The following is a 25,555-nucleotide window of genomic DNA, read 5'->3' as shown; positions in this document are numbered from 1 at the left end:
TCTGACCTTGTCTCAAGTATTCTGCCTTTCTTAGCATTATTGCTTTCGTGCAATTGAATCTAGGAACACTTATATTTGAAATGCTTGTCAGCAATTGTAAATAGTCTGTGACATTTGTTTAAAATAGGAACAACTATTGTTTTTAACAAACAATATTTTTAATGCAGTCAACTTTTTTTTAGTGCATTAAAAGTGTTTTGTGCCAAAAATAATAATAATAATCATTTGCAGGAAGTTTACTTTATTATTGTTATTTGTGAAGAAACCTGCAGCAGAAGCATACCATTTGCTGTTCAAAACTTAAGGTGGGGATTTTTTGTGGACTATGAAATGGCTTTGATGGTTTAAACTAATGACTTCAAAACATGGTAAAAACTGAGGGGAAAAAATTTAAGGTGAATTGAAAGCACTAATAACTGAAGATTCTTGCCAAGTAGGATTAGAATTGGTTGCTGCTTTAAATATTACTCAGTCATGTATTTTTCAATGTCTCCATGTGAATTGAAAGATGGGACATTGCATATTGGAAAACCATATGTGAATTGCTGTTTATAAGAGAGAATTTTTTTTACGTAAAATTCTTTCTCAAGGTCAAAAATGGACTCACAAAATAAAAGATTAAAGGATAGGTGCATCCAGGTGAGGCAGGTCCTACAGCGCCTAAACAGAATATTCATGGAAGTAAGATATGTATCTGATTGGACCAAACAATAGAAACAGACATCTACTATGATCTGCTGCCATCAGTTAATCAACATATACAAAGAAGCAGATATGTCCAGAATATGCTGAAAGATTCAAGGTTATTTATCAGCATGGCGATTATCTGTTACATATTTCAAGACCAGTCAAGAAACCTAGAATTATTTGTTCTGATTTGTGAAGATCCTTTCTGAAGAAAACTTTTTTCCTTTCAAGGCTATTAAAAATTGACTTCATGACTTTTGTTTTAAAACAGCTGGACTTCTTCATTCACGGGATCCATTTGCTGCTTGATAAAGGGCAAACGTAGCTTCTGATTAAAAGCACTTCAAATAAATCTTTCTTTTGTTTTGCAAACAAATGTTTTTTATTTATGTTGTAGCTTCTGATTAAAAACACATCAAATAAATCTTTCTTTCGTTTTGCAAACAAATGCTTTTTATTTATTTGAAGAAAGGTAGAGTGATATTTATGCTCCCAACAATGTACATCAGTGACATTTACTATGTTGAAAAATTAGATGGGCAGATGACTCTTACAGGTTATACTTATGGCCTTCCAGTTTTATGAATCCAGTCTTGAAGATATAATATTCGTGGTCAGAACAATACATCGGGTGCCATTTGTAGAGAATGAGCAGTTTTTTTTATGGAAATCGCTGTCGATAAGGAGTTTCAGCAAATGGTAATTGCCTTTCTCAACCTTGTCTCTGCTTTAAGTACTTGAGTACTGTGTATGTTATGTGGAATAATAATGGAAGTTTTTTACTTTAAAAAAAGGTTTTTGGAGAACTACCATAATTTCGCATGTATAGTCCGCACCATCGTATAGTCTGCAGACACAATTAAACGAATCATGCTTTTTTTTTTCGTACTCCAGGTACTTTATAATATGGCTCCTAAAAACCGAGCTGACACATCAATTACTTTTCTCCCTCCCGGCAGTTGCGCTAAAGCAGTGCGAAGGATACTGGGATACAAGACTCTGGTTGCGCTAAGTGAGTGCTCATACAAGACTTTCTTCGGCTCATATCCCGGCATCGCTTGATGCGCCAGCCTGGATTTTAGGAGCTCTACTTGCTACTACTCATTCATTCTGCACTATGCTCTATGGTTTACTATCGATACGATACATACGAATGTTTTCTTGGAATCTCGCGCTTTTTTTATATTCGATCATCAGCAGTTCACAACAGCGTGTTTTTTAAATTTCAACGATTTTAACCGGGAACAACCAGCGTATTATCCACACTGGTGGATAGTCCGCAGCTTCAAAAATTCGCATTTTAAACACAGATAGTCCGCGGACTATACGCGCGAAATTACGGTAATTTATTTTTGTGTAAGGCTTTCTGGACTAGCCTAGTAATTTCTATAGTGATGGTAGTGTCCATGTATCTGTAGCTAATATTCATTTACTTCAACACCCATCATAGTTATGTTAAATGCACATAATTAAAAAAATATACAGAGGGTTTTGAAAAGAAGCAACAAATTTTACAAAGCTGCAAAAATTTTATTTTCTGCTAGATAAAAATTCTGTCATGTATTGTGTGAAATTAAATTACCATGCTCAGTTTTGTTCATATTCTTATCTAAGTGTAAATGTTTCTCACATTGTATTGGTCAAAGTTTGCAAGGTGTGCTATGTTTTTGGCCTACAAATTCCAAAAGCATGTTGTTGTAATTATTATTGTCCAGGGATTTGTTAAAGATATGTACATTTACTACTGCTGTCCACCACATTACAAAAATTTACATTAATTATTGCTGCAGTATAAAACTTTGTGCTGCTAGGATGTTAGAATGCATGTTACATAGCATTATCTGTTGCTTTAACGTTTGCACTTGATGCAAAATGATTTGTCATATGTGTCATAGCTTCATTTCTTTTCAAGTAATGTAATGTTTATAGCATGTTTGTGTTATAAAAGATAAATTTTGGGAGCAAAGTTTGCTTTTTTTTTTAATGGGCTATATGCAGGATGTTCAATAAAGGTGGCTACATATGTTACTTCCTTACATATTAAATATAGACATGTGCTTCAGAATACAGTTTCTGAAAATAAGGTATGGAATTTTATGAAAGCAGTTTTAACTCTGTAAGTTAATGCTGCAACTTAGTTATTTGAATTATAAATTTTCTGATCATAATTAAATTTAGCATATAAATCAGTCTTTGAATTAATGTGTATTTTGGAATATCTTTTCAGCTCAAAGCGGTGCAGAAACAATGATCAGTCGCAAACGGAAGAAATCACTTTCCGATGGAGCAGGACCATCATCAAAAATTGATTTAATGGAGAAACCACATTTCAGCGGATTATTCCCTTCTGAAAGTACAAGTTCTGTTGTGTCTGAGCCTAAGCAGATGTTTGTTTCTGAGAGTTGTGAAAATTCTTCAGTCGCCAAGGTGCACATTCAAGTTTCTCCATGTGTAAAATCTACGTCATCTGAAACAACTTCAGCAGCAAATACATTGGCAAACAAGTCTGCTCCAAAGGTTTTTTTTTTTTTTTCCCTCTTCTCTTCTCTTTATATTTAAATATTTTTGGCTTGTCCTTTTAGTCATAAGTCAAATAATAAATCTTTGGATGGGTTAGAATTTGTTATGTGACAAGCAGGTTGCTCTTTGAAGGCACATAGCATGATCACCATAAGCTATTAACTGTTAGTTTTCTTCATTTAGTTGCTAGTCAAATGAAGTATTGTAATGCTATTTAAAAAGATATTAATATTTTCATAAGGTGTCACATAAACAATAGTAGGAAAAATATTTATTAAGTCTAGATTTTAATTAGTGTGTAATGGTTCAGTGTCAGTGTTAGACTCGGTGTTCAACTCAGTGTATAGTTCATTAAGGGAAAAAAATGGAAGTTAAAGCAGATAGTTTATATAAACTGTAAATTCAAAATTTTATTTTATCGTGAATAATGGCTTGACTGAATTCACAAGTTTGGTAATAAATAAATATTTTAATAATTCTTTTTGATCCAACAGTAGAAAATTATATTATTCTGTTAAAGTCTCAGATTTTGAGTAAGTGAATGTAAACAATACTTTTTTTAATGTAGAATAATGGGAAACTGTCAGAATTATGTAGTGAACCCAGTCAATGAAGCTTTGGTTTTTCACATAAAGTACAATGTTAGAAATCAGAAATCACCAGGACTTTGATTCTGAATTTCTGAAATTTGGGGATTTTAGACCATTAATTTAAGTCTAGAAAAATTTCTTATGGGAGATATAAAGCTAAAATTATAAAAGGTTGTCAGTGAAATAATGAACCTCTTATGATGTTGGGGAAATGAAAATTTAGAATAAAAGTGCTCAGTATTAGTATTTTTCTCTGTTTCATTTAAAAAATATTTCACCATTAAGTTGTTTAAGTAGTTTTGTTGTGTTTTATGCATTTTTTTTAGTTTTATAGAAACATAATTTCTTGCTCAGTTACAGTGCTTCATTTTTCAAGTTTTATACTGCTGTATTAAAAATTACCATTGAGTTATTGATTGAAATATTTTCATTCTCAGCAAACTCTTTATTCTTTATTTTACACAATCAGTAACAGTGTTGTCAATATATCATCATTTTTTAGAGTAATCGTCATTTTTGTGATTTTCCTTAATTAATGATGAGAGTAGTTTCATGGTTTGAAGTGGAGTTATCAAAAATTACTTCACCTAGCTACATATCTTTGATAAAGTTTCCTTAACTGATTATAAATGTGTATATGAGTTCTTCATATGTAATGCTTAGGGCTGCTATTGGCCCAGATTCTTTTGCTTATGGATGGCATTACTCATCCTTGAGCTTCTCTGGTGTCGGAATACTTGAAAACTGATTTTACTTCAAAGGATTGGCCAGTCAACTCACGAGATTTTAATGTAATAAGATGTCATAGGCTGCTGAGTTACTGCACACCAAATGCACACCCGATTCTCCAGGATCTAAAAATTCCTCTTTCAGAAGGTTGTGTATGGTTCCACTAGACATGATGAACAGTTTGGTAAATTCTGTTTGAATGAGTTGTGTTTAAATGAGCTTTGCATTTCTGTCAGGGATGACAATATGGGTAACTTTTGAATTGCACGACATTTGGTTTGCATTATTTCAGCTTAACACGGCTGAAAAAAGCGAAAAAAAACTTCCATTTACATGGCCTTAAATTTTACTTTAATGAGATCAAGCCAGACGAACATAAAAATTGTATTATTATTTTTAATATTTTGCAATAATACAACCACCAAATGGGTATTAAAAAAACAGACACTTCTCAAAGCTTTTTTAAAAAATGCAGAAAACAAAGAAAAAGATGCACTTTTAAGTGAATATGATATGCAACCATTACAGATCAACTATTCTGATATTACAAGATTGGCACTTAAATAGCATAGAAATAGGAGGAGGAGGATTCAATGATATGGCTTCAAATAAACTTGAAGAACTAAAGGTGGATAATAACTTAATGGTGATGAATTGATAGAACTCACCATTAGTTCCATATCTAGTGAAACTAAAGAACTGGAAAATGTCTTTGTCAAGAATGACCTGAACATGGAAATAAGTTAAAAGTTTGGAAGTTAATAATGTAATTCCTCAGAACCCCTGAAACTGAGCAAATTGGCAGCAGTAATATAATATGCCATCAAGAAATGAAAGTAGATCTGCCATATAATTAACCTTTTGCTGGTCATCCATGAGCTCAGCTTTCATTCCAGTTACGCACTGTAGTGGTTCCAAATGAGCACAACTTGCATTGCAACTTTATGACTTACATATTGCACATATTTGGGAAGAAAGAATTGCTTAATCTTGCAGCCGCCAAGGAGTTAATGTGAAGATGGAGCACATTAAAAGCATCCCCCCTAAATTATGCTGTGTATAGAAATTTGTTCAATTAATGTATTTTTGTTTAAAATTATAGATGTATGTATCTTATCATTAAAAAAAATAAATAATTCTGTTTTAAGTTACATGATTTTAATTTGCACAGCATTTTCAGGGAAACAACCTACTATTTAAATCGAGTGTGATCTGTTTAACATTTTAAAGAAAAGTTCACTAAACAATGGAGGCTATTTTTCTGTTATTTTCGGATTCCATAAATTTAACTTTAAATATTTTAAGATTAATGAACTGACAAGCACAATAACTGATGCTAAATAATGCTATTTTACAAATTGTACATAATCATTTTTCTGTTAATGGGGCATCAGTCATGACTGGGCACCAAAACGCCAAATGTGCTAGCGTGTTTATATCACACAAACTCTGATTGTTGGAAAGTGTTAATATGATTGAATTCGCAGTTGCTGAATATTAACACCTGCAAGTTAACTACAGATTTACTTATTTCATCCCAATACAAGATTAAACTATTGAAATGTTGTGGAGCATTTCAAAATGGTGGAATTAACATCAGTACAGCAATCCTAACTCATTGAGTCAAACTACTAAAACAGTAATTAAACTACCATAATCCTAACTCATTGAATTCATATGATATTTATTGTATGAAAAAACCCAAATGTTTCCAAGAATGATAAATGAAATTTGCATCTTTATGTCTCCTGTGTAATCCAAAATTAATCTAGTAAAATCTTCCTTGTACTCATATGTTTGGTTTTTTTTTTTTTTTTTTTTAGTTATTCTGGATTTAATAAAATAGTCATTCTTTTGATGAAGCTATATCTATTGCTAATGTTGCTATCTAGCTGGATTTTGCGCCAGCATTTATGTTTAGTGCAATGTGGCATCCCATTAACAGAAATAAACTCACTTGTCAGTAAATAATACACTGATGTGCCAAAACATTATGACCATCTCCACATTTTTCAAAGAACTCATCTGGGTGACATGGAGGACACATGATTAGGTGGGAATGGTATTAATCTGCTGCTGGAGAAGGTAAGGAATCATTTTTGCACTTACTTTTGTAAGTGACAGAAAAGACTTCTAATCTAAGTGAATCTGATAAAGGGCAGATTTCAGTGGCCTGAAGACCTGAAATGAGACCTGAAACTGCATGACTAGTAGGTTGTTCATGATCTGCCGTTGTTAGAATTTGTGTAGAGTGAATAAATGACGGTGAAACCAGCAGTAGATGCCAAGGTTATGTTGATATATAATAATTATATAATGTAAAGCTTAGTAGCATTCTTAATTATGCACTTTGAACAGAATGGTGGTTAGCAGAGGCTAACTTCTAGATTGAATTGTAGGTGGATTTCAACTCATGTCAGGCTTTACTGTAGGTGTATCTGTTTTTGTATAAGTGTACTTTGGAACTTGGTAATGAAATGGCTAAATGATCTATGAATTCTTCCATTTGCTAACTTAAAAAAATTATTTTTAAGTTTAAATATTATGAAGCACAAGTCGTTCAAATATATTAATATTTTACTTTTTACTGAATAATGTTCACAACCTTTGAATGTGCTTTTTACAAATGAAAGAAAAATGTAAGGAATATATATATACATGAGAAATTAATGTGGAATTGTACCTGTTTTTAACTTGAATATTTTAAACTGAAAATTTAGAAATAATGTCTATGAGCAAATTTTACTTTTAAAAATTAATTTTTAATTCTGGTGTCAGTGTTTGCAGGGTTCGTAGCGGTCCTTACAAGTGCTTATAAGTCCTTATATTTGAAAATAAAATATAAAGGCCCTTATAGGTGCTTACTTTTTCTTTATAAAGCCTTTATTTTTTTGTTCTTAGTGCTTAATTTTTGCTTTTAGTGCTTTTTTTTTTAATCCTTTTTTTTAATGAACGCCCATTTTTTCCCCGTACCAAAGCCGAAACTAAATAAATCACTTTTCTTCCTTATAATGCAACGTCAGATGGTGAATCATACTCCCGGAAACTGCTTCCCCCCCTTTCTGTGCATTATGGTAACCTATGGAGCGCGCGAGAGTACAGACAGGTGCACGTCGTTCTATTGGTCAAAGAATTGGGAAAACGGTAGAAAATTCCGGTACATTCGGTATTCTTTTCCTCACACCCAAATACTACACACGTTTGAATTTCTATCAAGATTTTAATAATTTGCATTCTCGTTCCGCTTGGTCAGTTCATATTCGTGTTTATTATGATCGTTATGCTTATATTATGAGCATATGCATGAATATTTATTATAATATAATTGCAGTAACTGTTGAAGTAAAGATAAACTTCCAAAAAGGGGTTTGTTTTTACACAGATTAGCTTTCTAAGGAATAATATTCGGAATGGCTTAAATAAAAGGAAAGTAATCGAATAGTCAAAATAATTTCATTTTTTTTTTTTTCCAATACATTATACAGTACGTAGGTTGGGAGGTTCTCCCCTTTCTCCACAAAATCTCTAATATTGAAGCAGCGGACTTTTTTTTGTCAATGTCCAATCTGGATTGAATAGGACTAAAAGTTTTTGTGGTCTACCCAACCCAAGCAAAGATTGATTCTATTCCAGAAATTTAACGCAGTCTGTTGAAAATTAGAATCAGAAACACCCCAGATTAGTTAAGTCTCTTTCTTTTCCTTTATTTAGTTCTTTATTCTCCGAATATCGGCAGCTGTTGATTCCGATTGTGTAATATCACATGTGGAAGAATTACGCCGCACGTATTGCGCAATAACGTTTGCGGTATTTTGCAAAGATAATTAATTTTGATGTTCAGTCTGAGATTTTTTTTTATGAACACTTAAAAGAGTTTTACTGTGCTTTCTAAGCAGTTTATTTCTCAGTTCCGTTGGTCTGTTTTCATATGATGAACATATCGAAATGTCAAAATCATTCATTTAGCTAAGAAATCTAAAGGGCGGCTGCTGTCTCCCCTGTGTTGTATTTTATATATGTTGGGTATGTGCTCAGTGATGATTACAAGATGTACACAAACATCGTTTATTCTACATTGCTCATCTACTATTCTATATTACAGTTATAATTAAAGATAATAATAGATACAGTTACATATATAACATCTCCCTTTTTTTATAAAAAATAATAATAGTAGTAAAATTAAGCATATTCTTTTAAATAATAAGGTTTCTTAACAGTCCTACCAGATCGAGTAACGTAGTTATGTCCATTTGAAAAATTTGATGATACTATACCTCTTTCACTATTTGGTGACACAACACTTCTGTTATATTTTGAAGGACTGACAGGCACATCTAAATTTATAGTGCTCCTGCTATTCCCAGGTATCTCGGGTTCATCTATAACTTTATTCGCATAGTTGTTTTGTACTGCAAACTCTTTCTGACTAGTTCCTTTAAGAAGGTCTCTTCTGTTCCTTTCTACAATTCTTCCATCTGTTCTTATAATCCTATATGAACGTGGTCTTTCTGCTTCTTCTATAATTTTCTCTCTTTCATTTAGTTTTCTCCCTTTCTCTTTTATGTAAACATGATCTCCTGTTTTCAGTGGTTTTAACAGTCTTGCATTCCTATCATAATAACTTTTTTGTAAGGTTTGTCTCTTCAGTAAATGTTGTTTATGGTCTTCATATTGTTTAGCTTGGACAAAATTCTCTTTTATAGGCATCAATCGATTTACTTTTCTTCCAAACATCAATTCTGAAGGTGACTTAATTTCATCTGAAATAGGAGAGTTACGATATTCCAGTAATACTAAATATGGATCCTTGTTGTCAACTACAGCTTTTTCTAACATTCGCTTGACAGTTTGAATATGTCTTTCAACCATTCCATTAGATGGTGGGTAATTTGGACTTGGAAGTTCTGGTTTCAAAATTCCATCTTCTTGCAAAATCTTTAAATTTTCTGCAGTTATATTGTGGACCATTATCCGAATATATTATTTTCGGAATACCATGTCTTGCAAAAATTGATTTCAATTGCTTTATCACTGCTACACTTGACAAATCTTCCAAATGTCCAATTTCAACATATTTGCTAAAATAATCTATTACTATTAGATAATCCCTTCCTTGAAAGTAAAAGAGATCTGTTCCCAATACTTCCCATGGACCATTAGGTATTTCTTGAGATATCATTGGTTCTTTAGTATTAGCTTTTTGTAAACTTAAACATGTTTGACAATTCAGTACCAAATCTTCAATTTCTTTCAACATTCCTGGCCAATATAATATTTCTCTTGCTTTGATCTTGCATTTTACTACTCCTAAATAACCATAATGAATTCTGTTTAACATATCTTTTCGTAAACTTCTTGGTACAACAACACAGGAATTTTTAAATATTAATCCATTTGCTTCTGATAGTTCTTCTCTGAAGTTAAAATATGGTTTTGCCAGTTCTGGAACCATACATTTTTTATCTGGCCATTTTAATTAATTTTTTTAAAACTTGTAGTTCTTCATCTTTTTCTGTTTCCAGTTGAAAAACTTCCATTTTACCATTAGACATTGGTATACATTCTACAACCAAACGAACATGAGCTTCTATGTCTCCTTCAAAGAAATCAGATCCTTCATCAGTCAATGATCTTGATAATGCATCCGCTATAAAAAGTTCTTTTCCTGGTTTATATTTTATCTCAAACTGATATGGCTGTAATCTTATACGCATTCTTTGTAGTCTTACAGGGCATTTATTTAATGGCTTTTTGAAAATTGATTCCAGTGGTTTATGGTCACTTTCCACAGTAATATATTTTCCAAATATATACTAGTGAAATTTCTCGCACACAAATACAATAGCTAAAATTTCCTTTTCAATTTGAGCATAATTTTTCTGTGTATCTGTTAATGCCTTAGATGCATATGCTACTGGTAAATTATTCTGAAGTAAGTAAGACTGCTCCTAGTCCTTCTTGAGATGCATCTACAGATAAAACTACTGGCATTTTTATATCATAATACTGTAAAACTGATATATTTACTGAAACATCTTTTGGTCTTCTAAATGCTTTTTCGTGTGTTGCATTTCAGTTCCAGATAACTTGTTTTTTCAACAAATCTCTTAAACATGATGTCAATTCTGTTACATTAGGTATAAATCTAGAAACATATGTAATCATTCCTAGGAAAGTTTCTAATTCTTTCACAGTTTTTGGTGGTTTTATATCTAGAATAGCCTTAATTTTGTCTTCATCTGGTTTTAAACCATCTTTAGAAAATATATGTTCCATATATTTCACTTCATTCAGCCCAAATTTACATGTATTTAAATTAAATTTAACATTCTTTTCTCCGGCTCTGTCCAACAACTTCTTTAATTTTAAATTATGTTCTTTTTTATCTTTACCCCAAACTAATAAGTCATCTATATATATTTGAACTTCTTCTAAATCACTAAAAATTTCAGAAAAACTTCTGTGGAAAACTTCTGGTGATGAATTCAGTCCATATGGCAACCTCAAAAAACAATATCTACCAAACGGAGTGTGAAATGTAGTAAATTCACAACTTGAATCTGACAGTTTAATTTGCCAAAATGCTTTGCTTGCATCTAAAATACTAAAGACCTTAGCATTTGTCATTTGAGATGAAATTTCTTCAAAGGTTTGTATGTGATAATGTTCTCTCAGTATATTTTGGTTAAGGATCTAAACACACTCTTAAATTACCATCCTTTTTACTTACTACCACTAATGAATTCACGAATTCTGTTGGTTGGTTAACTTTCTTTATAAAACCATCTTTTTCCATTCTTGCTAATTCCTTTTTTAATGGATTTAATAAGCTAAGTGGAATTTTCCTACAGGGTTCTATTTTACCGACAGCTCCTGGTTTTAATTTAATATGATATGTATATCCAGTTAAATTCCCAGTTCCTTTAAACAAATCTTGATATCCTTTTAAAAATTCTGGTAACTTTTCATTGGAATCAGGACTTGCTGTACAAATTCTTTGTATTAGGTTTAATTTTTGCAATGTAGGTAAACCTAAAATAGCTGGAACAGTTTTATCACATGCTACGACTTGAAATTCTACTTCATCCTTGTCCCCTTTCGACGTTTCACATAATAATTTACATTTTCCGACTACATCAATTGTAGTACCATTATAATTATTTAAAGTGACTTTTGATTTAGTAAAACATTTATCTCTTAAATTTAATTGTTTAAATTTAGGCAATGCTAGCACATTACACTGAGCTCCAGTATTCAACTTTACAAATAAATATTTAGATATGTTTAGTTTTTCAAACCATTCGGTTTTATTTTTAGAAAATGGATTTGTATCTTCTACTGACCCTAAAATATATTCATTACCATTATTATGTAACTCATGCTCTAAATTATTCTGTACAACATTAACATTTGTATAAGTGCACATTTTAGAAAAGTGATTTTTCTTTTTACAGTACAAGCAAATCTTATTATAAGCAGGACAGTTGTATAACTTATGAAAAGTTCCACATTTTCTACATGGTTTTGGATTATTGTACTTATTTCCTTGATAGTTTGAAGAAGAATTAGTACTTTGTTGCTTTTGTTTCACATGATAGTTTTTCTTAAAAGGCTGACTTTTCCCTCTGAAGTTCGAAATTTATTACGTTTGATTGCTTCTATTTTATTTTCTTCAGTTAAAGTTTTCAGCTGAAGTTCTGCTAATTCAGAAGCTTTACACATTTTAATACATTTCTCCAATGTTAACTGATCTTCCTTTAATAATCTATCTTTGAGATTTTTATTTAGAATTCCACTTACTATTCTATCCCTTATTAAACTATCTTTTAATTCTGCAAATCCACAGTTGCTACTTAATTTCTTTAAATCAGTTAAAAAATCATCAAACGATTCACCTACATGTTGTGTTCGACTGAAAAATATATGTCTATCAACACTTTCATTTGCTTTCGGTATTTAAAAATTTTCGAAAGCTTCAATTACTTTGTCAACATCCTTCTTATCTTCTTCACTTAAATTAAAAGTATTAAACTTTTCAAGTGCTTCTTCACCAATAATGTGCAATAAAATAGCTACTTTAATTTCAGGTGATTTAGTAATACCACCAGACGCTAACATATAAATTTGGAATTTTTGTTTCCATTTCTTCCAATTTTCGCTTAAATTACCTTCAAAATTTAGATTACTTGGTGGCTTTAATCCATCGATATTTAATTTAGGACTTTAAAAGTTTATATATACGTATTTTTAGCCACTTCCAATAAAAATAAACAACGCACTTACCAGCGATGTGAGTTTCGATTTCACAGTAAACAACTTACCATCATGTTTTTATTTAGAATATCTTTACCACACTGCATGGTTCTTCAAAAAGGATTTTCTTTTTTAATCAAGGACTCGGCTGTGCCATGTGTTGTATTTTATATATATTGGGTATGTGCTCAGTGATGATTACAAGATGTACACAAACATTGTTTATTCTACATTGCTCATCTACTATTCTGTATTACAGTTATGATTAAAGATAATAATAGATACATATATAACATCCCCCACTCCTCTTTTTCCAGTTACTACCTGGAATATTCGGTAATTTCCGAGTATGCGGGTTAATTAAGCTTTTACAGTTAAAGGATGACTGTATGAAGAAATTTCTCATCTTCTGATTTCAGAAATGTGCCTCTTTTTTACTTAAATTACTTTGCTTGGAATATATGTTAAGGGAAAACTGTTATGCAATGAAAATTTAGAAAATGTTCAGAATTTTGATTTAAGTTAAATTATGTAAATATTAATATGAGTGGGAAAATAAATTGTATTTATTATTAGGTGCCAAACGAATACAATTAATATGGCTTATTATTATTTATTGTCTATATTTTGAACTGAAATTTCATCATTAAATCTTGTAATATAGTTTAGTTCTGCATAGTTTTTTTTTTTTTCTCGTAAACTAATTCTGTAAATTAAACTGTCATTTAAAATTTAAAAAAAAAAGTTAATTGTTTTCCATGGTTGAGGTAATGGTCATTCTCTTAATAAATATTGCATTGTTCATATTTTAAGTTACAAGTTTTTAAGGTTATGCAGTTGTGTATAATGTAATTAGACAGGTGCTTATTTTTTCCTTAAAATGTGCTTAAAGGTGCTTATTTTTTTAACTAAAATGTGGCTACGAACCCTGTGTTTGTGAATCCTTTCTGGTCTCTGTCAATGTCTATGTTCTTAAAATACTATGCTATAACGTAGCATTTTTAATTGAAATTACTGGAAATTCATGAAGCAGGTTTTTCATCAGCAGTGATAAAAGGTTTATTGTAACCTGCATAATGTGAATATTTAATGAAAGTGTAACAGAATTACAGATTATCTATAATTATTACTTTTCATCTTCTCTAGCAAACAGAACTGAAGACATCAACTGTCACCACATTTTCAAGTTTTGACCAATTAAGATCAAATTTTTCGCCCAGTAGACCAACTTCATTGTATCGCACGACAACTCCTCTAAAGAAAGTATCTACTATATGTGAAGATATCAGAAATGCTTATGAATTAAAGACTAAACCAAGACCACCTCCACCCATCCCTTCCTTGAAGCCATTGTCTTTTATAACTTCTCCTTCGACTTCGTGTAAGTGTGATTTTTTTATATTGATTTTTTTTTTGGGCAGGAGGCAGCATAAAGTAATTTTGTTATTACAATTTTGTGCAAGTTAGACCTGAACAGAAATTAAATATTAACAGTATGGCAGATTAAAAATACATTACGAAGTCTAAAATCCTGACATCCCTAATCTGGAATGATCTAAAATCTGGACCTCAAAACCACCAACAATGTTTTCTCATAGGCTTTATGCATGTGCATTTTATTCCCCCCTCCGTGCATAATAAAACATCTGGAGCGTCCCAATTCTTAATTTCACTTCGACACTAAATAAAATACCTTGTTATTGAAGAAACAATAATTTTAGCATAAATTTCTCCGATCAGTAATTTGGCTTCCTAGATACTTTGGCACACATCTCAAACCGAAATATTCCACATAGATACATCATTGATCTGATGCCAACGTGGCAAATAATTATTAATTATATTTTTCTTTCATCACTGCATGTTTATCAAAACATGACAACTTGAGTAATGACTCATGTAGCAATGCCTAAACAATTTTTTGTGTTAGTAATTGAATAATAAAGGAGTATGGTAACCTTTTATGTTACCATTAGGCTTAGGGAAGATTACAGATTCAAGTTAAATGCACTAAAAAGTTCTGTCCATATGATAAAAATAGATTTTGTTGATGATACTCATAGACCCATAGATTACATTTAGGACTATTTGAATTAAGAATAACTTATTTGTTAGTCATGTAAACCCAGAAGCAGCGCCAGGGCTCGTATGGCCGCACCGAGTCGCAGAATTTAGGACCCACAGAGACTGCATCATGCGATATCTAGTGCCGGCCCTCAATAAGGCTTTTGTATATGTGGGAATTTATTTATTCAGAACTCTGATAAGCCTTAAGCATGTGCAATAAATAGACATAAGTATAATAAATAACTAAACTAATACCATTCGGGCTTAATTGTCTCAGTGCGTGATAGAAGCAAAATAAAATTTAACGGTACAACTTACCATTAGTCGTCAAGCTCATGATGCATAGCCAAATATGTACAATGAAGGATAGCTAAATTTGATGATGATAGCAGTTAATTTTAAAGGTTTCCATATATTGCAAAACAAAGGTGAAATTTTCCAATTAACGGATTTTGTAAAGAAATGTGGAGAAGCGGTAATAAATGAAGATGATATAAAAGATGTTTTTCATTGTGATGACAATGCTTTTCAATCATCAATCAGTTAATGAATGGTGAAATCTGTAGTATGGTTCTAGACCAGAAAATACCGCTATCGATAGTGAAGAAAGTGATGGAGAAGTTACTGAAAACGAGAAAATTTCGATTGGCAAGTTAGTCAGAATTCTCAAAACAGCAGGTACAGGACTTCAACAATGTAGCTAAACAAGGGATTATGTCTGTCTACAGAAATAAAGAGAAAGTATTAGCAAAAAACAAAGCAACTTAAACAACTTATACTGAAAGAAATGTTCAATAAGGTAAATAAATAAATATCAAGCTTTTTTTTTTTTTTTTTTGTAAATTTTGATACTCTTTAGATCATAAGTACTTCATTATTTCATAAATCATGATTTCATATTTTTAATTTTGTTATTTCTACATGCCATCATACTAGATTTAAACTGATGATCTAATATCCGGAAAAATCCCAAATCCGGAAACGCTGAAGTCGCGACGAGTCCGGATTTCGGACTTTGTACTATATCTACATATTTATTTTGCAGACTTTTAATGCTAAATTAAATACTTGGTTTTTCTGTATTTTAAATGTGATATAGCAGCATTTCTCAAACTTTTCTGAAGTGAGGACCACTTTTATGAATTAGCATCTGTTGACCATCTTCAAAGGCAACTTTTTAGCATATCTTAACACCATTTGTACTTTTCTTTTTAAATACAGTTAATTAGAATTCATTAAATTTTTTATTAGTGTAAAGTATTTAAGCTTAAGAAATTTTTATTCTTTTTTAATCATTGAAAGTTGTTAGACTTTAGATAATCTTTATCTTATCAGCTAAAAATTGAAAATAAATTTTGCTACTTACAGTAATGAGATGAAGGCGCTTACCTGTTCTTCCATAACGTTTCTTATTTTGATATATGCTTGTGAGAAGCACCAGTGTCATAGTGCTTTAAATCCCTCTTTTATTGCTAAAGCTGGAGTGGGAAGTCCATAGATAAAATAACTCGCAATAAATTTTTTAAAAATATCAGTCTCTCTAGAAAAAGTGATAAATTCTTGTCTTGTATAATTTCCAAACTCTAAGATTTTCAGCTATAGTATGGTATGCACAGTTACTTTTAATTTTATCTTTGGTCTGGGGAAATCTAGGAAGACCACAAAAGAAGGCTTCAAGTACTGCTTGTGGTCTGTATGCCACAGTTTAAGAAATGCTGTGTTCTAGCATTAGTATATAATGTAATGTATTATGCTAGTAATAAGTTTTCTTTAGTTTTCCCATCAAAACACTTACTTTCTTGTTTATGTTATGTAATAGCATGTATTTCTTATTTTTATGATGTAATGTATATGAAATTATTTATTGTACATATAAAACAAATCTCCATCAAAATCTATTTTTCTCTTAGCACAAATTTCATGAATTTTCTCTGCCACTTTGTTTGATTGCATTGGTTCATTGCTTTTGATATTCACATCTGAAAAAGAGGAAATGCCATTTGGAGAGACTTGATTGCCTGTTATTAATAGTTTATCTGGAGATCATCTTCCATATTAATTTATAAAATAGTTCCAAATCAAACTGCCTTTGTAAGTTAAGAAAGAATTTGTTACATTAATAACTCACAACTGCTATATATGTAATAAAAATTCTGTTCTATAAATTTGACATAGAACATGATAATTTAGCTGGTGCTTAAAATAGCAGCATTCATGGCTATATTTTGGTCTAAACATTCTTGCATATAAAATACATAGTGCAATAGGCACAAAATCATCAGCCATTCTTCAGTAATAACCTTGATACTATTCACATTTTTGTAATATATTTGAAGAAAGAAAGTTGTGGATGACAGGCCAGCGGGACAGAGAAACTGGGAAGAGATGCATAAATTACAATATGAACATTAGTGAAGTTAGTGTTCCACCTTATTTCTGTTGGTTATTTAAGGTTTTGCTTTGCAAAATTTATCTTTATTATTTGGTAGGATTTTTATTATACAGCACAAAGTAATAAATCTAGACATCTAGTATCCAGAATGGTCTGATATCTGGGCCACTAGCCAAAGCTGTTCCTAGCGGGATGCTGCGCATAAAAGTACGAAAATCAGGGTTGGCAGGACTCTCCCGATACCACGCCTAAATATTTTAAATTCATTGTAAGTACTTGTCATATGTAAGCACTTTTTATACAATTTGTCATATGTAAGTACATTTTGTACAGTTTGTCATATATACGTACTTAGTGAGTAGCAGTAAAAATTTTATTTATCCCACTGAGCATTTTTTTTAACTTGGGGGCAGCAATCTTAGGAAAGTATGTGGGCAGCCAGTGGCCTAGGAGCGGTCCCGCCACTAGCCAAAACAATAATTAAACAAATAAATAAAATAATGAAAAACGTACAAGATCTAGAAATAGAGAATATAATATGCAAGAAAAATAAGCTTGTATCAGTAAATGTGGTTTTTCTGCTGACATATTCCTGCAGGTCAATTTCAAACACCTGCTGACTAAGCAGTCGCACCATAGCCAATAACAACACATTGATTGGCATTGTGTTGATGTTGTCCAGGCTTACAATTTTGGCTTTTGAGGGGGCTCTTGAGACTTAAAGTAGCTTTGTTATTTGAATGCACTTTCCCTCTCCTTTGTTTATCTATTGATACCCGCAGTTGCAGTCTCATCCTGAGGAGAAACTGCACAAAGATCCCCAAAAGTAAAGTAATCACTTTATTGTTAACACAGTAGCTTTCTACTTGGCATGGGAGAAAGGAGTCCATTGCAACAAAAATTCATATATACAGACGTTTCAGATGTTTGAGAGAAACAGATTTTTGGCTCTATTCTGTGTGAAATAGTTATTCGATGATGGTCTAAAATCCAGAAAAATCAAGACTTTCACTCCATTTTTACTGCTTTCGTTGATATTAACTAAAGTTTGAAATGAACTATTTTTGTACTACTTGTTATATAAGAATCATAACAAGGGTACATCATGGCAGGGGTTAATTCTGAAATCATGCAAGTCAGAGAAATTTATTATAATTGTGTTACTGTTCTTATGATAGAAATTGGAAACGAGCAAATTTTAGTCTTTAAAGGGCCATAACAAATTATAATTTTTCATAGTCTTTATCTAACTTATGTGTTTTGAAGTACAATAAGAAAGATTACAAAATAAAAAAAAAGTTTAACAGTTTTTTGACATGCATGAAGCTGCAGTAGTTGTGTATATGTAGTAGCAATTCCTGCTCACTTAACAAGCTTGCATTTACATTTGTATACCATACACATGCGATAGAATTTTGAGTCTATGCTGATGAGGATGATAGCTGGATGGTTACAATGAAGATACAGTCATGGCCAGTTGAACACACAATTATTCTTGAGCTGCATAGTTAAATTGGTGCATTTGATCCTCTGTAATTACATGCATGTTTTTAATATATTTATAACAGTGCAGTTGGCATAAGAAAGAGAAGTAACAATCTAAGAAGCAAAAATGCTTATACAGTCAAAAGTCGTTAATCTGGACTCGTCGGGACTTCCGGCGATTCCGAATTATCGATTTTTCCAGATTATAGATCATCAGTTTAAATCTGGTAAGATGGCATGCAGAAATTATAAAATTAAAAATATAAAACTGTAATTTATGAAATAAAGAACAATTATGATCTAAAGGGTATCAAAAATTACCAAAAAAAGCTTAATATTAATTTATTAAACATTTCTTTCAATGTAAGTTGTTTAAGTTTCTTCGTTTTATGTGATAATACTTTCTCTTTAATTCTATAAACAGACATAATTTCTTGTTCAGTTACAAAGTTCTGCTGTTGGAAGTCCTATAATTGCTGTGTCGAGAATACCGACTAATTTGTCAATTGAAATTTTTTCGTTTTCAATAACCTCTGTGTCACTTTCTTCACTATCGGAAGCGAATTATAATGACGAGGAATTTGATTTAAATCATATCAAAGACGGAGTACATCGAGATGAAATACTATATTTAGTAAGGAATTATAAGCCAAATAAAATAAAAACATCTGCCCTGAAGGTAAGGATAGTGCTGACAGATCAACTTCCACTTCGTTGTGTGCTGTGGCATGAAATTGATAAACAGATTTCGGAATAGTTAGATAAACAAAGTATTATGCCTTTATCCATTTTTTTGCAGCAATTCCACTTTTTGTTTAATGGACTTCAAAATATACTTTCGCTTTGTAGATCCTGTACATATTAGTAAATATATATTGGAAATTTTATTTGACATAATCGAAAGTTCAAGCTTACTTTTATAAAATTGCTCTAACAGTCTGCAAAAAATAATAAGCCGGATCCAATTCAAAGATTAAGGAACAACGCAATCTGCAACATTAACTGAATTAGATAATTTTAGCTTAGCTTATACCATCCGTTATACATTAAACGCGCATGCGCACACACATATTCACAGCCGTAAAGGTCTTACACGCATGTGCAGAAAGTTTGTAGCTTTGAGGTCTGGATTATGGGTGTCCAAATTAACGACTTTTGACTGTATTTCATTATGGATGTTAGTTAAGATTATCTCAAATTTATGTTAGTTTTGGTTAAGTAGGGTTTAGATTTTCAAAATTTAAATTAAAAGTAGATGACTGTGGGCCATTATGTATGTTCATATGTTTTAAGCGTCATGTGTTATGTATTGTTATGTTATCTATTATTATGCAGAAGTCTACCCAACGTCTATTTTCACAACCGTTCGTCATAGAGATATTGGCAGTTCCGAAACTGTTTTAAATGATGTAAATATTTATACTTTGGCATTTTTAAATTTAAAGAAATAAATTTTATACAGATTGTGAGATCTAACTTTTTATGCATTCTGCCATTCTATGTACTTATATTTAGGAAAACTGTGTGTTCATTATAAAAAGTAAAACACAAAACATTAAATTCCCATCAACTCCCTCCTAAAAAAACTGGGAGAGAGATATTGATGTCATTTTCGGTTTGCGTGGATGTTGATAAATAAATTGGAATTGGAGGTAGATTCCCTCTTCCCTCAAATGACATTCAATATTATTCGTTTGTGATTGATTGTCTTTAATTTATAATTTCATTATATTTGTAATGCTGAAAGAATTTTCAAACGAGTTTAGTTTTCAAACATGCTATAAATTAATATTCTTGTTAAGTTTTATTGCTTTAGAATCATAATCTGGTAATCATAAAAAATTCATTAAGCAGCAAATATTTTTCATTTTTAAGTAATGCAAATAATATTGGAAGTTGGCTATGTACCAATATTGAAGCGTGCCAGTGTTTTTGATTTTGTGGATAAGATCTCCATTTTGAAAATATTTTTATTGATCAATACTTTTTGCAGTAACCTGCATACAGAAATGCTCATCAGTGAATCTTTTAACATCTGATATCTTTTTCTAAACCAATATTTTTAGTTATATACAAATGGAAACATTTTGCCTTTCAATTTATGTATGGCTCCTGAATATGATCTCCGCCTTTTATATCAAATATCTCAGTCAGTTCTTCTTATACAGGAGTCACACTTTTTGTTTTATTTTTTATGATGGGTGAAAAATTTTTATAAATATAAGTGTAGTTATAGTTTCTAATTTTTATGAAATCGATTTCTGTAAATTAAAAAATACCAAAACATGAATCTCTCTGTCATTTTAAACCTTTTTGTAATTTGAAGTACATGTCTGTGACTAATGATTTCAAAAATAAAGATTGGTAAGGATTTTTTTGGACATGTCTAATAAGAATCGTATGCGAGGGTTTAAGAGAAATGCAGTACAGAGTTTTATTATAAGCATGTTACTATTTTTAGGATTGAAAGAAGAAATAACTGAATTAGATAAGAAACTAAAGCGGCTATTACAAATTACAGTTAGATTTTGATCTTGCATACTTTTTATCTTGCATACTACCCTTAGAAGAGAAAAAATGGCTTATTGACTCAAATACCTCTTTTTAGAAACAAACCATTAAAGTGTAAGAAAACAACCAGAATATTATTGTAGAAAATGTAACAAATTAATATCATTTTAAAGATATTACAACTATGAAAGAGAACATTCGCCTTTGAAGTCCTATGTCTTGTCACTTTCTTTTAGTGTTTCATGTATTCCTCAGGCGTATTAAAGAAGAGTTACATTATTTTAAAGAAATTCATGTCTTTGGTTGTCTACATTATGATGATTATTATGAGGCTTTTTTGAGTAATTTTTCTCTCTTTGTTTGCTGAATATAAATCTTGATCTTTAATTAAAGGATCACACGGTATTTTTCCATGCATTTTGTAATACTGGTATGTTCTTACCTTTTTCAGCAGTCTAAGACAGTAAATCGAATCTCCATCACCTTGATAAGAATTAATTTTGCACATTATCTAGTAATAATAACGTACAAAGTCCCAGATCAGGACACGTCGAGACTTCCACGATTCCGGATTTGGGATTTTTCCGGATAGTAAATCATCAGTGTAAATCTAGTAAGGTGGCATGTAAAAATAATAAAATTGAAAATATGAAATCATGATTTATGAAATAATGAAGCATTTAGGATCAAAATTCACAAGGAGAAAAATAAATAATAATAAAAAAAGCTGAATATTTATTTTTTACTTTATTAAACATATCTTTCAAGTTGCTTCACTTTTTGTGCTAATACTTTCTCTTTAATTCTATAGACAGACATAATTTCTTATTCGGTTACAAAGTTCCATTGTTGAAGTCCTGTAATTGCTCTGTCTAGAATTTGGACTAACTTGTCAATAAAATTTTTTCTTCTCTCTGTCTAAAATGATCTGTCTGTAGCGGTATTTTCTGGATCTAGAATCATATTCAGATTTTCCCCATCCGGTAATTGATTCATGATTAAGGAACATTGTCATCACAGGGAAAAACTCCTTTTATAACCTCTTCATTTTCTCCACGCTTCTTTACAAAATCTGCTAATTGGAAAATTTCACCTTTGATTTGTGGCCCTCAGGGGCTCCTTTTGTCAGTACGGGTGTGGCAATCCCGAGGTACCCTAGCCCTTCAGGGGATCATCTTCTTGGTGAGACGTGTGTCACGATCCTGGAGCCCTAGTGATCTATCTTCTTTTCTGTCTCCTTTCCTCTTGGCTGGAACTTTTTCCCTTCCCTTCTCCCTTGTGGTTTCTCTCTTTGGAGTTTGGGGCTCGTCACGAGAAACTGGAACAGCCCTTGTTTCTAGTTTTCAAGTGGTGAGAAAACTGCCCATGTGTTTGCTGTGCGTGGAGACCCGTGTCGCTGGAAAGGAGGGTCCTGGTAGACGAGGTACTGTCCCCAACACACTGCTTTGGCCTCTGCTTCAGCTAAACTGGAGGCACCTTAGTCGTCCTCACTGGTGTCAATCGGCTGGTCACTAGTCCTTGTGTCAGTGGCTTGGGGTCAAGCTCTCAGGAGTACCTGCTTTCGGGAAAGCCGACTGTGGGGCTTCAGTTTGCGTATAGGTCCGGCTAGCCCTAACACAGGAATCTGTGTTCACTTGTTGGGCTCCATGGTGGGCGGGGCCATTGGACCCGAATCTTAATTTTTCAATCATGGCTTCCCCATTTATTTTAAAAAACCTGAATCTATGATACGAATCAAGATATTGAAATCATCCACAAATCTGTGAGCGAGAAAATTCGTACCGATGCAAATGCCAAAGAAACTACTGAATGTCCTCGCTTTGTTGTTGTTTGCAGTGCCTCTGAAGAAATCAAAAAAATGTCTCCTTTCCTGATAAACAAATACATTCAATCCTGCATAGGTGAGCCAAGGAACATAAAGTGTCTCCGTTCTGGAGACCTGCTTATTGATACCATTTCGGCCACCCAGTCTGCTTCACTTTTACGACAAACCAAACTTGGACAGGTATCTATAACTGTGTCAGCACACAAAACACTTAATTCCTGTAGAGACGTAATCTCGGAAAATGACCTTCTGTGTGTTTTAGAAGAAGAGTTCGTCTCCGAGTTAGCTGATCAAAAGGTTTGTGCTGCCAAGCGGATCAAGATGCGAAAGGAAGGTCAGTTGATTGACACAAAACACGTATCCTGACCTTCAAATCGCCTGATCTGCCGAAGAATATTAAGGCTGGATATCTAAATTGCCCCGTAAGACCATATATTCCAAACCCCATGCGATGCTTCCAGTGCCAGCATTTTGGCCATTCCAAGATGTCCTGTCATGGGACCTTGACGTGCGCTCGATGCTCGTCGGTTGGCCACGATAGTGATAATTGCACCGCTGCAGCACTGTGTATTAATTGCAAGGGCAACCATCCAGCATTTTCCCGTTCCTGTCCAAAATGGAAATTAGAAAAGGAAGTTCAGACCATAAAAGTTTCTAGGAACATTTCATATGCCGAAGCCAGAAGACAAGTTCAAAGCACACAGCCTCATTCAAACAAATCATATGCCAATGCTGTGAAATCCACACGCACTATAGCCACCCAAACTTCCATAAGTACACAGACTTCACCAAATAAAACCCAGCAGCCTGCAAACAAGAAAAAGGAAAATCCAACCCATGTAATACAAAATAAAGAAATAAAAATCTTGAGCAAACCAAAAACTGTGCCTCCAAAAATAGTATCCAAAAATGGAAGCCGAAGCAATAGTTCTGTAGATGGTATAAATTCTGAATCTCTAGATTCAGACAGTATGGAAGTGGAAGATGGTCTAGAAGTTCCCGAACATCTGCTTCGGCGCAAAACTAAAAAGGAACACAGAAAGAACAAATATCAATCATAATGGCCACTCTCGTCTCATGGAACTGTCGCAGTTTCCACCGAAATTTACTTGACATCAAAGCTATGATCAATGCTTATTATCCTGTGTGCTTGGCAATACAAGAGACAAATTTGAAACCAGATCAACATGCAAAACTTCAGAGGTTTTCTCTCATCAGGAAGGATAACCTTGCAGGTGAGCGTGCCAGTGGAGGGGTATGTCTCCTCACCTCACTGGAATTTCCCTCAAGTTCCTTTCCTTTGACGACATCTCTCCAAGTTGTTGCCGTACAAGTAAATTTTCATATTGTAGTTTCAATCGTTTCTCTTTATTTGCCTCCTAATGAACACATTGATCAGTGGGATTTAAATGACCTTCTGGCTCAGCTGCCTGAGCCTTTTATCATAATGGGTGATTTTAATGGCCATAGTCTGTTGTGGGGAAGCAAAGACACCAATTCACGAGGAAGAAAAATTGAGCAGGTAATTGAAGACCATTGCCTTTGTATCTTGAATAATGGGCAGGACACTTACTTCCATGAACCAACAAGGACATTCCACGCTCTCGATCGAGCCATCTGTTCACCATCTCTATTGCCATTTTGCAATTTTAGCATTGGAAGTGATCTGTACAACAGCGATCATTATCCTATTGTTTTGTCTCTTGCACGAAGAGGAGCAAACCCCATGTCGAGACTCCCTCGGTTCATACTGGATAGGGCAGACTGGGAACTCTTCTCTTCCTCTGCAGAGCTCACACGGAACATGGTAGAAGATGTGCCTATCGATGATGCAGTGGAAGCAGTTACAACTGCTATTACTCAGGCAGCTATGCTCTCCATTCCTAGAACATCAGGAAAAATAATGAAATATTCGAAACCGTGGTGGAATCGCAACTGTCATGAAGCACTGAAAAAACAGAAAAAAGCATGGGGAATTTTTCGTAGATACCCAACTCTGCGAAACTTGATGGCATTTAAAAGAGCCAAAGCAAATACACGAAAAGTAAGGAGGCAGAGCCAGAGGAATTCCTGGATTTCGTATGTGTCATCAATAACATCCTCTACGCCTGGTAAGCGGGTTTGGGAGAGAGTCAGAAAAGCATGTGGGATATATAAAGACCACTCACTTTCCTTTTTGGAAAAAGATGGCTGAGTGATTAGCTCTATAGAAGTAATTGCGAATACTATTGGTGAGACATTTGCTGCCGTTTCTTCCAGCAGAAATTACTCACCTGCATTTCTTTCTATCAAGCAACGCTCTGAGAAAAATCCCATCGCTTTCAACTCTTCCAACTTTGAGTCTTATAATAGAGATTTTACTGTGCTTTGTTACAGACTTTGTTAAAGATAGCTTTTTTACAAACACATAGGTCTTCTCCGGGTCTTGATGGCGTGAATTACAAAATGCTAAAACATCTGTCGTATAAGTCACTGAATGCCCTTCTAACTCTT

General features: G+C 32.7%; 1 protein-coding gene across 5 annotated transcripts in view; it reads left to right on the top strand.

Annotated features, from left to right (window-relative positions):
• LOC118195866 (uncharacterized) overlaps positions 1 to 25,555 on the top strand; it is a 219,932-nt gene that overhangs the window by 137,398 nt on the left and 56,979 nt on the right. For all 5 annotated transcript variants that reach the window (XM_085808113.1, XM_085808111.1, XM_085808112.1 and 2 more), the window contains 2 exons: positions 2,915 to 3,204; positions 13,929 to 14,163. In XM_085808113.1, the coding sequence (XP_085664239.1) occupies positions 2,915 to 3,204; positions 13,929 to 14,163 (525 nt within the window). The remainder of the gene's footprint in view (positions 1 to 2,914; positions 3,205 to 13,928; positions 14,164 to 25,555) is intronic.

The sequence above is a fragment of the Stegodyphus dumicola genome, chromosome X1 (genome assembly GCF_044657685.1).
Source record: "Stegodyphus dumicola isolate Sdum_Otavi_A_Nest chromosome X1, ASM4465768v1".
Classification (NCBI taxonomy): domain Eukaryota; kingdom Metazoa; phylum Arthropoda; class Arachnida; order Araneae; family Eresidae; genus Stegodyphus; species Stegodyphus dumicola.
This window is presented reverse-complemented; position numbering and strand designations above follow the sequence as displayed.